General features: G+C 24.1%; 1 protein-coding gene across 1 annotated transcript; it reads left to right on the top strand.

The window, feature by feature from the left end:
- The first annotated feature begins 309 nt into the window (after positions 1 to 309).
- LOC112684198 (T-box transcription factor TBX10-like) lies at positions 310 to 16,797 on the top strand. The gene is made up of 9 exons (XM_025555581.1): positions 310 to 418; positions 5,378 to 5,588; positions 6,476 to 6,592; positions 6,680 to 6,836; positions 7,001 to 7,156; positions 8,048 to 8,115; positions 8,657 to 8,787; positions 13,609 to 13,840; positions 16,443 to 16,797. Exons 1-9 carry the CDS (start codon positions 310 to 312, stop codon positions 16,585 to 16,587), a joined length of 1,326 nt encoding a protein of 441 aa, XP_025411366.1. The 3' UTR covers positions 16,588 to 16,797.
- Positions 16,798 to 17,669: the final 872 nt, after the last annotated feature.

Below are 17,669 nucleotides of genomic sequence, written 5' to 3'. Positions count from 1 at the left end.
ATATCTTTTAAATTTTTTTCTTCCGTTCGTTTCCCGCGACCATAAAAAAATCATCGACCCAGTATTTACGATAAATAATCGTCGACGTCGCGAGTAAATCAGTCGTGAACGTGTTTCTTGTTTCGTGTTTCGTATTAGATAATATTGTTATTTACTTTCTGGGTGTTTACCGCTGCTGCAGATGATGGACACTACTTTTTGAAATAATTTAGTTTTTTTGCTCGCGAGGTCGATAGACACTGAGAAAATAAAAAACAAATTTTATAGTGTTGACAAAATAAATAGTGTTCAAGGGGTGTGTTCACCATCATGCACCCGTTTTATAATGCATACGGCAGTGGTACGAACGTCGAACACCTGTACGAGGACAATAGTTGGATAGCGCCACCGTCCAATACACCGATGAAGGATATCGAAGGTAGGCGCCAAACTTTATTCAGTTTCTCGTGCCAAATTAGATTAATTATATTATATATCATAGACTCGGATGAAATATCCAGAAAAATGTTTTCAGTTCGACCATCGCCGTGTTATACTGTTGACTAAATAAAATGTAACAACCCACATTTATTATTTTATTCATTTTTATTTCACAGTTATTATTTTATGTATTATTCTATGTTTTTATATAATAGGATAATACAGTTCGATATAATTAAGTAGTTTAAAGCTAATTAAGCAAAGTATAAAATATAATCAATTATACGAACATTAAATAATTTAACTATGTACACAGTTATATATGTATATACGAGTATGTATTATGTATCTATATGTTAAACGTTATTTTTCATTTAAATTGAATCATATTAAAAAGTTAATTTCCTAAACATAAATATTTGAAAAAAATTTACTATATAATACTATACGAGTATAGTTTTTGATGTATCAAGCTTATGTTTTATGATTAATCTGAAATAAATTAAAAATTAAAAAAAAAACTGAATTTATAATACTAATACATATTAATTGCATAGCATAAAATTAAAATTAAAAAAATATTCCAATTTTTTTAAAAATTTTTAATTATTTTATTGATATTTCCATTATTATAATATTGTTTCATACATTAACTTACGAATATTTCTTAAATTTCATATTATTTTATAATTAAAAAGTTGAAATACTGTAAAAAGAAAAATTGGTTGTGTTGATTTAAAAATATTTTTTCATTCCAGTAGCAAAATAATTTAACCTTTTTTCGTTTTATATTTATTCTAATTTTTGCACATGTTATTCATAAAGATCAAATAATGAGATGGAAGATGATTTGATTCTTTATAGTCATTAGAGCATTTTACATTCATGAATCCCAAAAATATTATAGGCTTATTTTATTATTCTCTTCCTTATACCTTATTTATTACTTAAAATGCAATATTTTATATAATATTAATAATTTACTATATGTATATATTAAAAAAATAAATACTGTACTAAATTGTATTATTCTATTCAAAAAAATTCCATTGTACCAATATGTTATTTAATCATTAAAAAAAATTTAAAACATACAAGTGTGCCAATGTGCTTTATATACCACACCTTCAAATTAGAATAATTGATATTTTGCCAATCGATTTTATACATTCAAGTTTAATTAATATATCAGATTAAACTATAACAGTAAAATATATGACTACATTATTACATAAGTATTGTACTCAATATTTAAGCTTTTGAACATGTCTAAAATGAACTTTTAACAAAAATGTTTTTAACACAATGGTTAATTTTTCTGTTACATAAATTAAATACCTAGGTACTAATAAATAATAAAAAATTTCAATTCTTTTAAACATTTTTAATCTTACATTTTATTGAACAATATTTTAATCACTTGCGATTGTTATATTCATAAAAAATAATTTATAAATATAACTTGAATAAAATATCTTATTATTTTTACATTATTATTAGTGTATCAAATAATTATTCTAATTTGATTTTATATCATAAATTTTTTTATCGCATTTAAACAAAACGTTTAAACTTTCAGAAGTAATAACTTGATAATTTTAAGATATTTATACAATACATTCCTATAATAAATAAGAGTGACTGTTGTTTAAGTATTTAATAAGAGTAAATTAATTTAATAAAATCTATTATTTTAAACTAATATAATATTATATAATGATAAGTTATAATTATACTATGTATATTGTGTATTTTTCGTTTAAATAAATGTAAAAATATTAATATTGTAAAATATTTATTTATTTAAAAATCAGAATATGCTGTAATTTCAATAGCATTTTCACATTACTACGTTTATTCACGTTTTTGTTGTTTTTATAAAATATAATTACATTTTAACTTTAAAATTTAATTATTTATTTTAAATCCTTTTTTAGTTATTTAAGTTTTAATTATATTTTAATATTATTGATATATATTTATAAAGTTAGGTTATTTAAATTTGTTATAATTTGTTGTTGTAATAATACTAACGATAAATTTTAGATTTCAATTGTGACTTAATTACATTTACAAGGAGTATTTTATACTTTTCAATTGAACACACTAAAACTTCCATATATAAAATAAATTCACTGTTATATAGCTATTAATATTACACTCAATATTGTATAATTTAGAAATGTATCGGTTAATAATTAATATTGATAAAATACAATTCTTACATCAATTTTAATAATTTTACCGATATTTTACTAAATAAAAATTATTTCAAAGTTCAGATATTGAACCCGAATTTTTCTTTAAATAATTATTTCTTTAAATTATTTCTATCACGATAGTGACTTAAATACCTTACAACATTTTAAACCATACAAAAATGTTGATTATTATTTGAATAATGGGTAGCATTGTCATTACTCATGTGTTGCTAATAAATAATATTCCATGGACAAAGTAATTTGTTTAAACTATATAAACAATTTTTTACAACTATAATGTCGTGACTTCTAATTGTGCGGTAATGTGAGGGTAAAAAAAAACCAATAATTGTATTCATTTAATCGAACGCAATGGTGTAGTGGAGCATATATGAGGGTACACGGCGTTTTACGAATTTTCAATTTTTTTGGTTATTACTTATACTTACTAAATAATTTGTGATACATAGATTTACGGGTATACTAGAAAATTTATTAATTATAGAACTATAAACAGTATTAATAAATATTGACATTTTTTTTACAAAAATTAAAAATACCAAACGTATTTCCTTATGATCACGATTATTTAGGAACGGTTATTATTTTTACATTTTACACGTCTATTTTTAATTGTTATGCACAGACTTTTAGTTATACAGCTGCAAGACGCTACAATAATCTTAAATTGAATTTTATTTATTTTAAATTTGTATCTTTATTTTGTTAGCTTATCTTATTACTTTGGGGGTAGGAATTAAACCAGCTCACACTTTTTACTTACAATTAGTGTATACTCAAGACTTTTTTTTAGGACTACATCACTGATTCAATGTTTTCTTCAGTGCCGTAAATATCATAAGTGCAGGCGGTACACAGGACTGAGGCCCGCAGGATCAAAAGGCCCATAGCAGATAGCCGTCAATTTTTTTTTTAATTTGATTTAATTTGATTCATAATTATTTTATTATTATTTTACTTTTAATTTTATAAAACAAAATGTAAAATTCTGATCCAATTTATTTAGAATTGTTTATTTAAATATTGGGAAAACTACTAAGCCTAGAGTGACATAAAAAGATTATATTTATATATATACTTTTATATTTTATTGTAATTCATATTTATAAAATCAATAATCATATATTCATATTATATATTTTATCTATCTTTGTAGTTTATTCTAAAAGTATTTTTATTTATAAAATCTAACCAATACACAATTGTGATCTTGTATACCTACTAAGTTAAAACTTTACACAGAATTGTTCCAGCGAGAAAATTAAATATCGATTTTTTAAAATTCCGTACGTCCACAAATACTATCCGATCTAAGGAGTAAAAAATTCCCATAGTGTGAAGTCAAACCGACTTTTTTATGTATCTTAAGAAAGAGGGGCCCATGTACATTTGTCTGTACTTAGGTATTTGACACTCTAGTTTCAGCACTGATCTTCTTCGTTTATTATTCCTTTCTTATTCGACGAACTCATTTGGAGACAAACTTATTAATTTTAATTTTAAATAATATAATAATAAAAAAATTTAATTAAAATTAAAAATTATTATATGGTCAATACTCGTAAATTAATATAAATGTATAAATAAATAAACAAATAGTTTATATAAATAAATAAATAAATAAATAAAAGTTTAGCCTGGAGCATTATTATATTTAGTACACTTTGTAAGATGTTATTATACTTTGAAAATATAATAATTTTCCAGACTAAGCTTTTATTTATTTATTTATTTCTATACTTACACTATTTGTTTATTTATATATATTTTAATTATAAACTAAACAATTAACTATTGATAACATATGTTACCTATTTAAAAAGGGAGGAATAAAGTTAAAAAAATATAAAATTGATATTTCCTAAGACAAATCATTCGGATTTATTTAATTTTTTTTTTTTTTTTTGACCCCATAAGGACTATTTATATTTTTACTATGAGTAAATTAAGCGCATAAATAACAAAACCAATGGCTTTTAACTATTAGAAATTTTCGGTTTTGTAATTATAGGGCCGACGTAAGGCTAAATGACGCCCGAGGCCAAAATGCCAACTGGCGCCTTTTTCATACAACAACCCGTAATATCATTATACTTAGAAAAAATAATATATTATGCTCAACTTGTACATCATTTGTTATCGTCTAATTTTTAGTCATGACGGCTCGACGTGATCCCGATTGAACGATTACAAATATTTGGGAATTAAAGCAACATATACGATAAAACATTTTATGCTAAACCATAGTAAATATACTTATATTATTTTAATATACGGCTAAACGAAATAACCATAACTATTATTAATATTTCAATACAAAGTTATAGGTATTTTACATTAAAAAAAAAAAATAATATTACTAACATATGTGCAAAATTGTAAAAACATTTTGGCGCCCCCCCTGAAAATGGCGCCCTAGGAATTCACTTGAGCCGCCTTACACTCACGCCGGCCTTGTGTAACTTAAATATTTTGAAATATTTAATGAAAATGCAATAAGTATAAAAATGTATTAATAATTTAAATGATAATTCATTTCCTGTTTAAATTATTATAAAACGAAATGTAACTCAGTAAATGAAAAGCATGAAGGAAATATAATTAATTTTTTCAACATTTTATTAGAATTTGAATTATTGAATAAATTCATTGTATAATTATTTTTATTTAAAATTTGAAAAAATATTAGTAAAAAATTGATAAAAATAAATTTAAGAATCATTTTATTCCTACAGCATGCTTAGAAACGGTGTCGAGTTCAAATATTCAAGCAATTAAATCTAGTTCTCATCAATCATATTTATCATCAGACAGAAAAAGATTAGAAATCACAAATAGTCAAGAACATCCAAAACTTTCTGGGGTTGGTGCTGCATTAGAAATGAAACATTTATGGGAAGAATTCAACGAACTTGGTACAGAAATGATCGTCACTAAAGCTGGCAGGTATAAAAAATGGACGTTTGAATAAAATACATGTATAGTTATTAAGATTTTTTTTTTTTGGAACTTAAAAACATTTTGAATATATTTCAAACAAATATATATTTATAAGTAATATTTTTCAACATTTTCCTAATTATTAAGCTAAGTAATTTATTTGAAGATTCCTGTTGATACATCTGTTCATACATCCTAGATATACTTAATATTTTTCATATAAAAAAAAAAATAAATCACATCAAAATAAGTAAAGTATATTAAAATATAAATTTATATACAAGAGCATACATATCATATATGTATCTGCTATACCAATTACGCTTTTGAAGTTCCAATCGATTTCTAATTTATCATTAATAATAAGTTTACATCTTGGAGACATGAACGAGCGTATTTAAGTTAAACTAGATATTTTTATTTTGAAATATTATTAATAATATTTATTTTAAAGTATTATTCTTATTATTATTAATAATGATTTATAAGTAAAAATAATATTTTATTTTAATTCAATTATTATTAATCATAACTATACATTTCCTTTTATCGAGAGACATTTCAATCGAAATTAACATATTCAAACTCTAATATTAATAATTAATTGATTGTACGCACCTATATAGTAATCCTTATATTATATCAAATATATTATAAGAATAATAATTTAACCATAATAATAGCGAAGAAAAGAAAAGCTAAATATCAAATCATTCTATAGTTAATAAAATTAGCCTATATTTTCGTAACTTTAAGATTGTCATTTTAATTTTAATAATTAAAAAATAATTTAGCATGAAGAACTATATATATACTACACTTTTATACTCAATATTATGAATATAAATTTAAAAGTTAATAAATTAAAAAAAGCTTATTATTACATATTACAGAAGAATGTTTCCTACATTCCAAGTTCGATTATATGGTCTGGATCCAGTAGCAGAATACATGCTTATGATGGATTTTGTTCCAGTAGACGACAAAAGATATAGATACGCATTTCATAGGTAATATATATTATATTATAACGTCATATGCAATTTATGGTTCAAATTTAAACAGATTTTGTCATTGTATGTATGTATATTATGTAGTTCAAGCTGGGTTGTTGCTGGTAAATCAGACCCTATATCGCCCCCTAGGGTACACATCCATCCAGATTCACCAGCGTCCGGAGGTCAATGGTTAAAACAAGTGGTGTCGTTTGATAAACTGAAGCTAACCAATAATCAGATGGATGACAATGGACATGTATGTATAAAGTCACACATTTTCAAACAAAATATGGGCTATATTTGGGTTATAATTACAATATGGCTATAAATTAAATTTGTTATGTATAACAATTGCCTAAATTTTACGCCGTGTTCAATTCAGCATTTTTTATTATCTTTTCCTATTTACTTTTTACTTAGATAATCCTTAATTCAATGCATCGATACCAACCCAGATTCCATGTACTCTACATTCCAGGACGAGACGAAGGCCCTTCACATTCCTCAAACAATTTTAAGACGTTTATGTTTCCGGAGACTAAATTTACAGCTGTCACTGCTTATCAAAACCATAGGGTGAGTGAAACAACAATCACAATAATTTTTTTTTTTATTAATGCTTTAAAATGATAATGTATTTTATTTTTAATTTGTTCAATATTTAATTTAAATGAAATTATATATTTCAAATACTTTATTTTGTATATCTAATAATAATTTTACTATATAGTATATTATTTAATTTGTATAGTTATAAGGCATAATGCTACAAATGATAAAAATGTAAATTTGCAACAAAAATAAAATAAAATATATCTGATGCACAAAGTAAATAAATTATTAGTGATATTAATTTATATTATATTTTTTTACATAAACTTATAGTTAAGTAAGTAAGTAAGTTAAGTTAAGTAAGTTAAGTAACTTTTAAAACTTATAGTTATGGGGTTTTAAAAAACTTTTATAATTAATAATTTTTATTTTCTTATTTTGCTTTTATATGATACTTATTACAGTTAATACTAATTATTGTAAAACTTTGTAAGTAAAGTAATTTTATAGTTGTTTCTTTCTCCGAGATAGTAAAAATCTAAAATTCTTATATAAATTTAAAAAAAATGAATAATTTCATTAAAAATCAATATAACACGTCCATCATAATTTTATATCATTAAAGAATGTATTATTTTGATATACTTTTAGTAAATACTTGATAGTGAATATAGTACCTATTTAAAGACTTGTATCAAGAGTTAATATATAATATAACTTAATTATGTAAGTACAAATCGTAACATTTTATGTATGTGTGATTAATATTTTTCTAAGCAAATTTATATGTAAAAAGTTAACAACATTTATATTTCATAAGTATAATAATTAATTTTTTTTGAGATATTTTAAAATACATTTTTTTAATTCCCGGCTTGAACAAATAAATTAACTTTAAAATTTTTTTTTTTTTAGATTACACAATTAAAAATCGCCAGTAATCCATTTGCAAAAGGCTTCAGAGACTGTGAAACTGAAGAATGGTAATATATAGTAAATTTTTTGTAATAACATCAATAGCTTTATTGAATAAAGCATTATAAAAGTTTAGTGCAATACATACGTGATGTATTTCTTAGACTATAGAAGCCACTATATTATAAATCTTGAGAGATTTTTTTCCCGTTCTTCATTCCACCCTCTTGGAATGATCCCAAGCGTTACTAATTGACACCGGTATGCTATGCCGATCCTAAATATACATATTATTATACATTCACAAGTAAATTAGAAATACATTTAAAAAAGGTGAAGATATATAACACAAGTTAATTAAAAAAACCCCTTTTCTGGCAATCATTATAGGTGTGTTCATGTAAACTGGCACATAAATTGCAATAAATGTCGGTTTATTATATGATTTTTGGAATGAAAATTTTGTTCTTTTTTTATACTTGACATATTGCTTTAAAAATGTGAAACATGTGTCTGTATCTGTGTGTTTCAGTATGTGTGGGCGTGTATGTGTTTTCGATTGTATTTTTTTTTTCAAAGAGAAGTTAATATTATTTTTATTTTTTACAGTGGCCCAATGTCTATTGACAACGAACCACAAGCCGCTAATAATAAATCGCAATGCAAAAAAAGTGTCACTGGAATACATAACAACAATAATTGCTCTCAGTTCCCAAATAAAGAGTCAACCGGAAATTTGGGTAAGTTTTTTTAATTTTATTAAAGCCTTAAAAAATATACAAAAAACACATTAATATTCTAGTAAAAAATGTAAATAATTTTTATTTTAAATTACATTTCTATAGATCCCATTCATAATTTCAAAGGTCTTATTAAAGAAAATGTATATCTAAATTAGGCTGTTTTACGTAAACATTTTATTTAAAAATATAAATATGTCTAAATTATGAGAAAAAACAATTCTTAAAATATAACATATTTTTAATTTTTTTTTTAAATACAAATATTTTAAGCCTACTACTTCTTTATAAATAAAATTACTAAAACATATTTGTATTGGATGATTTACAGAAAATTAAATAAATTAAATTACTGAATCTAAAAAAAAAAAGTAACGTATAAATATATTGTTAGTTATACATTTAATCAAATACAATATACTTTCACAACATATTTAGACGAGATAATTTTAGTATTAATATACTATAAATACTAATAATAATTTCAAAAGTATAAGAAGACCTTATTTTTGGTATCCTTTTAATAGTTTCATGCTCAACGCCTTCATATTCAAATTAATGTCTTAATTTTTTACTTTTAGTTGCTATTTAAATCTTGTCCATCGCTTTAAAACGTAAAAAAATTTAAGTTAAAAAACCTTTACGGATACTAACAGTGTCGTTGTACACAAAATTACGCTACTTGCACCCGAAAACTGTCATTAATTATCAGAGTTGTCCATGGTAGTCATTTATCATAATATTTTCGAGAAACGTTAAATAGGCACAACACTGCTGACGTTCCGTCACATTAGCAGTCTCTCATCCGTTTCTAAACGAGACAATTCAAGACCATCTCATGCCCATATTAGTATACCAAGATAATTAAAAAATAAATAAATAAATAAACAACTTGAAAGATTCTTAATGAAAGCAGCAAATTGTATAATTTGTAGATTTGAAATATAACTGGAATTTTAATTTAAAATGATTTTGAAAATAGATTAGTTTTACTCAAAAGCAATTTTTGATACAAAATTAGTAAATTTAATAAAATGTAATAATAAGCCTCTCTCTGCATATCTTAAAATTAACTTGATTTTTTTCAAATGTATAGAAATTGTATTATACGAATTGTATATAGATAAAAATAAGATACGTACTGGTAACATAACATTTATTTTTTTGCACTTAGCATTGCAAATTCTAAATTTTTTGGTACAAAACTTCAAATTATATAAATATATAATATTTTTTAATGTTACTATAATAATTTATAAGTATTATTAATTAATTTAAGTTATCGAATGACAATGTAAGTAAATTAATTTAAGGTGTGACTCATAGGCAAAATTATAAATTTTTTTCTTTTCTTTAAATTGTTATAATTTAACTTCATATAGTACAGCCAACAAGTACTTTAAACTATTATGATTTAAGAAAAATTAGTTTGAAAATGTTTATAAGTTCATTATTTTTTTTTTTTCAAGACTGTGATTTCTGATGCCCGGTGCCAAGATAAAATTATATATGACAAATTAATTTAAATTTGAAAGCAGTCACCGTTGTGGGTATTAAAGATAAATTATTATTGCACCACCCGAACGTTTATCCGAACAAAAAACAAAATATCATACATTATAATGTATATAAATAAAAATATCTTTGTAAGCTGAGTCGCGACGTCTATGTCAAAATATGTGTGACGTCCTATACCGTTTCCGACAGCAGTCTTCACCACATCCCTCTATTCATTTTTTTCAGCCTAAAATTATGCCAATAAAATGCATGTATACCAGTTAAAAATAACGATTTTCACTCCTTGATTTGAAAAAAAAAAAAATCTTAAATCCTATCAATTCTATTTAATAATTCTACACCACTTTGAGCCTTCACAAAAAGTCATTTGTATTGAAACCAACTAACTGTCAAAAGAATTAAAAAGTTATTTGTATTAAACGTTGGAGTTAGAAAAAAGTTCCCTTTACTACAGGCTACAATATATTAATATTTATCAGTTAGATATAAAATAATAATATTAAATAAGTAAGAATAAGTATTTAATGTTAAAATTATTGGCTATTTAAATATAGGTATTTTTGAAAAATAATTCGTAAAATATGTTTTTTTTTAAAAAAATATTTATTAATATTTTATCTAAATATTGTCATTTTATTAAAATAATATAAATAGTAATATTCAAAAGTATTGAATTTAGTTCGGAAATGAATCTTTGAGCTAATTAAAACATAATTTTTTATCAATTTTTCTACAAAAGTTAGTTTTATTCAGATAATTTTTTAATGCAGAAAAAATAATCCCGAAAAATTCATATTGTATTACTCTTTTTATAAGAAATACACATATAAAATATTTATAATGAATTAAAATATACCAAATAATAAGTGATAAGTGGAGTGTAGTAATTTTAGTTTTATAAAATGTTATGTATATACCCACCATTTTTGTATTCCTTTTACTTTCGTTCTAACGACTCAGTAGTCTCTATTAGAATGATAAATGTGCATGATGCCGCCTCACAAATCTTCGAGGTCATGTAGACGAAAATCCTACTGGATTAACTAACGTTTACAGAAAAAATAAAATACCCATAAAACATCTAGACATCCTAATTATGAGTCGTTAACCTAAAAATAAAATTGCCTTATTATAAACTAATATATCCTCTAATATGTATATAGTAGTATAGATATTTATAAATAATACCAATATTAATTTTTCCTAATTTTATACGAAAGTAGTATTTTCTATATGTATTTATTATACTTAAGTCGTATTAAAATTATTCTTATTAAATAATAACTAGATCTTAGGAAATTTGAGTAAAATAAGAGTAATATAATTTTACAGTAATGAATGAAACAGGTTGAGGTAAATGAAAAATAAGTAATTTAAGCTACGTTAAAAGTTTTTATATTATTTTTCATTCTCAACAAATTTCAATAAAACTAAAGAAATAACCAAAACAATTTTATAAGAAATAAAATGGTTAATAGGCAAATCAAAATCTACTTAATTACATAATTTTTAAATTATTACACGTTTTATTTGAAGTAATAATTCACAATATCTTAATACAACGAATAAAATATAAAAATTAATAGTTATCTTTTAAAGATTTTTATTTAAATACTGAGGCCTTCAATTATGAGTTAAATAATTCAATTTTGTTTATGTACTATTTTTTTAAGTAATTGTCTACGGTTACGATAAAGAAATGAAATAACTTTATAAAAATAAATATTATTAAATAAAATAACACTATCCAATACAATTTTTTTTTTTTTATTTAAATAAATCTTTTGCAGCAGTAGCCAACGGTATCATTCTCCATATTAAATTATTAGGAAATATACCATATCATTTACAGTACCAAATGAGAGTATTGCAAGTGATGTGCTTTAATTTTTCTAATTTAATTTATATATTTCATTACTTTTTACATTATATTTTTAATTTGATCAAAAGTTCTTATTTTGTTTGGATTTCATATTTATGGGTTTTAGTATTTTTTTATTCTCATTATTCAATCTTGTCTCTTTACAATCATTGTGTTAAACAGTGTTTTAGACAGAAGGAACTGTGTGAGGTATGCGTCTGAATAACTCGAATTAGTAAATATTTTTTCGATGACTGCGAACCTATTTTTTCCCATGGGACTACAGCAGTCTCAAGTAGTTTTCGATATCCTAACCGTGGGTACCAATTTTGAATCACCAAACATGTCAACGGAATGGGCTACTTCTATACATGTTTCTTTCACTATAAAGTAAAGTGGAAAACATGTACCTATTAAAAACTATTATACATACACGATAATAACTGATTTCAACACCTTTTATTATTGTTGAATTATTCTACTTGTGATTCTCATGATAATGCTATTATCATACAATAAGTTTTTCAATAAAGTCTTTAAATTTTTTTACTTTCTAATTACATTTTATGTATTAATACATTTTTAACTTATTACTTTTATAATAGTAGGTTAAAACCCTATACCGGTATATAAAAGTTAATAATTTATGTTATTTTAATTCCGTATAGGTAATATGTGTGCAACAAAACTTGCATAAAAACATAAAACATCTGTATACTTCCAAATTATTTATTTAATTTACAAAAAACTGTATAATGTATAATATAATAATATTTAAAAGTTAGTGTGATAGAGCATATTTAAAACAAATTACTGAAAAAACGTACCAACATTTTATTTATAATGCCTTAAAATTCTATTAATTAATTCTATTCTATATTATATTGAAACAATTTTATTTGAAATTCTCAATACCATTATAATGCGAATAGAAAAATGTAAATAAATGAAATCTTTTACCTAAAAATGGCTTTTAATTCTTCTTATGTAGTATAATTTTATAGTTAAACAATATTCATTGGTTGTAAATTAAGATAGTACTATGATGCAAGGTTATTGAAAGACGGACTAAATAATTTTAGGAGTACATTATAAGAACTAACTGCCCGACTCATACGATTTCGGACTTCATACCTTGTACTAGGTATATATTTATCGACCCCTATATCCATATACGAACAGTAAATGTTAGTTATAAACAGTAAACCGTTTTCTGTAAAATTAGCTACGATTATTATGAAGAATGCAAAATATTGTACATTCTTATGGCACATTTTCTTTTTTTTATATATTATGATGGATATAAGATGTATATTATTTTAATTATGTAAAACGTTCGTAAAAAATAAATTGCAAGGCACGTGCCATGTAATATATATATATATATATATATATATATATATATATATATATATATATATATTAATGTGTGATCCAAACAGGCACAGAAAACGTGTACAACAGCGACAGTTCATCGTCGTCGTCACCTCCTCATCTGGGTACGGCGCACGGTCATCCGCAGCAAGTGGCCCCGACCGCAACAGGAGGGATGACGGGATCGACGGCGACGGTCCCCGTCACGCCCTACTTGAGCCAAGTATGTAATTATGGACCGATATTCGCATCTTCTGCGTACGCACATCATAACTATTCGCCGTTTCACGGATACGACAGGTAAACACTTAACTATTATACGTATTATACAGTCAAATCGAATGTAAGAGTATGTAGGTAGATTGTTATAAGAATTTTTTGCATTGATTTTGCAGAAAACCAATGCCAGATATTACATGAATAAACTTACATTTTTATTTTTTTTTTTATTTTTCTTATTTTCTATTATAATATTAGATTATTATTATTATAAAGAAATAATAGAAAAACATATAACAATTATAAGACCTTTTATTTGCTCATCAAAAATATCTCCTCCTAAAATCTCCTAGATGTCGATCACCAGTGACTAAAAATTTCGGATGTAGTTCACTTATTTTAAAATTTTGGCGACCCCTGGTGCATAATGATATCTAATATAACCATAATTCTAATATAACTATGATGTTGTTTTGATATGAAATTTAGTTTCACATTCATCTATAAAAATATCTGTAGAAAAAAAAACCGTTTAAAAATGTCAAAAACTTGATAAGGTCGATTAAATTAATTCAATGCTGAAATTCGATCGTCTATAATGAATACATGCAATAGACTAAATCCATGGATTGCAATGTGTATTAATATTGTAACATATAAAACTTCATAGGTGATCATGAAGTAGGGATCATAGATCTCCATTGGCCTTTATTTTACACTATTTTAGACGTATTTCATTTAAATCGACTTACTTTATATGAATATTAATAAGTTCATCCTATCCCATATGAAAATTCTAGTAACGTCACTGCGAAGGGTTCTATTATCATCGACTCGTACGCAATATAATAGCATACCAGATGTAAGCGTATACATACACGTGGCACAACTAAGTAATGAATTGAAGCACTGCATGTGGCTCATTGTATATTATTTGCAGAATAAATATATATATATATAGGATCCAAATTACGAAAAAGTATTAAAATTTAGTATTATTAAATGTAATATACATACAAAAACTGATCAAAATAAAATGGTTGATATAAAACTTATTAATTGTGTATAATTATTATATTAGTTAGTAAACTTACATAGTTACATACCTATACAGTTAAATGATATAATTGTAATTTTCCTTTATTTGTCTTTTATTCACGTCAAACTTATACGAGTATCAAAACAACGATGAACGAATCTCTCATCGACGGCTAATAAATTTCTAGTATAGTATAGAATCTATACTAAAGATACTCTAAATTGAGTATAATAATTATATTTCACACAGCCATATTAATTACTACAGTAATAAAGGAAACAATTCAATCTTTTCGAAAGGAACAGCAATGAGGAATTAAAATTAGCGATGGAATTACTATTAGTGATGAAGAAATTTAAGTTGGCGCCCATCGCTGATTATCTAAATATATAATACTAATCCATACTTTTATCCTCACTATCATACTAGTATATGAATTGTAAATATACATCGTGAGTCAAATGATCAGTCAAAAAAAAAATAATTACGCACATTACTATATACCTAATGAGCACATGGACTTATATATAATAGAAAAATTTACTGAAGAAGAACGTAGTTTTATAATAAACTTCTTTACATTTATCGTTTAGAAAATTTAAAAATTATAATTTTGATATAGAAAATCGAAATGGTTTGTTAATTATATTTTTTAAATAATAGATATAAACGCAGCTAAACGATTTTAATGAGTACTTAATGCGATTCATTTCCTGAGTTGAATAATCATTAATATTATAATAGATATTAATTTGTTATAATTTCATTGCTATTAGTTCAATAAAATGAAAACATATAATTCAATAATATATTATAGTGATATGTCATAAGCGTGCACACGGGGTAATCAGGGTAGGCACTTGACTACTCTGTGAACCTTCTCTCCCTCTCCAAAATATTCAATATTATCATAACAAGAAATAACCATAATATGTTCAACCACTTCGAAACGTCCGTAAACGGTAAATAAATGTATAAGAATATCGGAAAAATATAATTATTTAGTTAAATTAAGTTAACTCATCCAAATTTGTTGTTAGTATTAAATGTTTATGTGTTATATACGACTACCTTGCCAGTAATGTCTACGCACGCTTATGTGATATATTTAATACATTTTTACATTTTTATTTTACATTTATTATTGAACACATAATTGCTATAATCGTCAACACGAGTTTTTAATTTGTACTATATTAATCATTAATGTTAATATTATTAATATTCATAATAATAAAAATCGATGATAAACTTTCTTAATTAAAAAATGATTAATTTCTTTAAACTATTGAATAAATACGTTTTTATAATTTTTTTTATATTCATGACTTCGAATATTTCCAACTGTAGATTCAAATATAGTAGTCAGTAAATGTATGAATACATTGTATTTCCTAATTTATACCTACTATACTTATAAAGTATTTACTCTAATAGATACCAAATAATATATTCTAACTTAAATTGTGTAGTTAAGATACCTACCTTATGTATATATATATATATATATATATATATATATATATATATACACACATATATTATTGTTATGTAAACATATGATTTTCTATACCTATAATACGATTATATTTAATGTTTTTTAGAAAATGTACATAACTATAATTTTTTTATTTCTCAACCTAGATTACATCAGAAGAATTCTAATACAGACGTAGCAACCGGATACCATATGTCCTACCAACATCATTACCACCACAGACCTTCCTCTTTTCACGGAACTCAGAAAGCATCCAATGCGTTTTTGCAAAATGATTATACACCCAGGTAGTCATGTGTCACTGAAATAGTATATAGATTTTTTTCTTTTATATATAAATGAATTGTAATTATTTGATTGTATATAATAATTAATTAAACATAATATGTTATCTGAAAATCAATCCATTTCCTAATTGTTATTTATAGATATTTATAATACAGGATTGTATATTTTTGTACATAGTTTAAAGACAATTAAAACTTATACACATCAATGTATAAACACTGTGAACAATAATATAACTACTGAAATTAAAAAAAAAAAATGTAGTATACTTTATTAAATTAGTTACAACATTTCATATTAGTAATGTAATTATATTAAACTATTTGAGTTTGATTAGTATCAAAGCTAATTGATACTATAAGATTCAATTATGAAATCAAATGATTAAAGTAATTATAAAAAATTCTATAATTAAAGTGAACTATATTTATACAAAAAAGTATGATAATTTATTTACACTGCGTTTTTATGTTTTATTATTTATTAATATTCGGATTATAATTATTTTATGTTGAAATCACTCAATAGTATTTTAATTTAATTTATATAAAATTATTTTAATTATAATTAGTATGTGATAAAATAAACAATAAATTCAAGTTTCTAAAAAAAAAATGACGAAAATCGATAATTTATTATATTTGATAAACCATTAAAATAGAATTCATTATATTTAGCGAGTGTCTAGTTGAGTTTTTGGTCAGATCACCTTTGAAATACAAAATACGAGAAACATGACGAGTTTCAAACACCCTAACATATTTTATGTGTTGCAATGACTGATGGTGGGTAGGTGCAGAGGTCGCGTGTGCTTTTTCAAGATACCACCCGTGTGTTTCCCGCTGCAACCCATTAAGGGGACGAAATCACTCTCCCTCAGTCCATCAGCTGTTGGTTTAAACGATTTTTACAAGACGGCGATTGTAGTTTCCCTTCGCTAACGTTTAATCATTATTGAGGTCCACAGACTCTGAAAACATAACATTGCCTGGGCTGTTTATTTTATTTTCATATATTTATTCTTACGCATATAATATATTATTATATTCATTTTTGACCAAGCAAATAAAAATATTTGAAGCCCA

The sequence above is a fragment of the Sipha flava genome, unplaced genomic scaffold, assembly GCF_003268045.1.
Source record: "Sipha flava isolate LNK unplaced genomic scaffold, YSA_version1 104_pilon_pilon, whole genome shotgun sequence".
NCBI lineage: Eukaryota > Metazoa > Arthropoda > Insecta > Hemiptera > Aphididae > Sipha > Sipha flava.
Note: the sequence above shows the minus strand (reverse complement) of the source record. Positions and strands in the feature narration are given on the sequence as shown.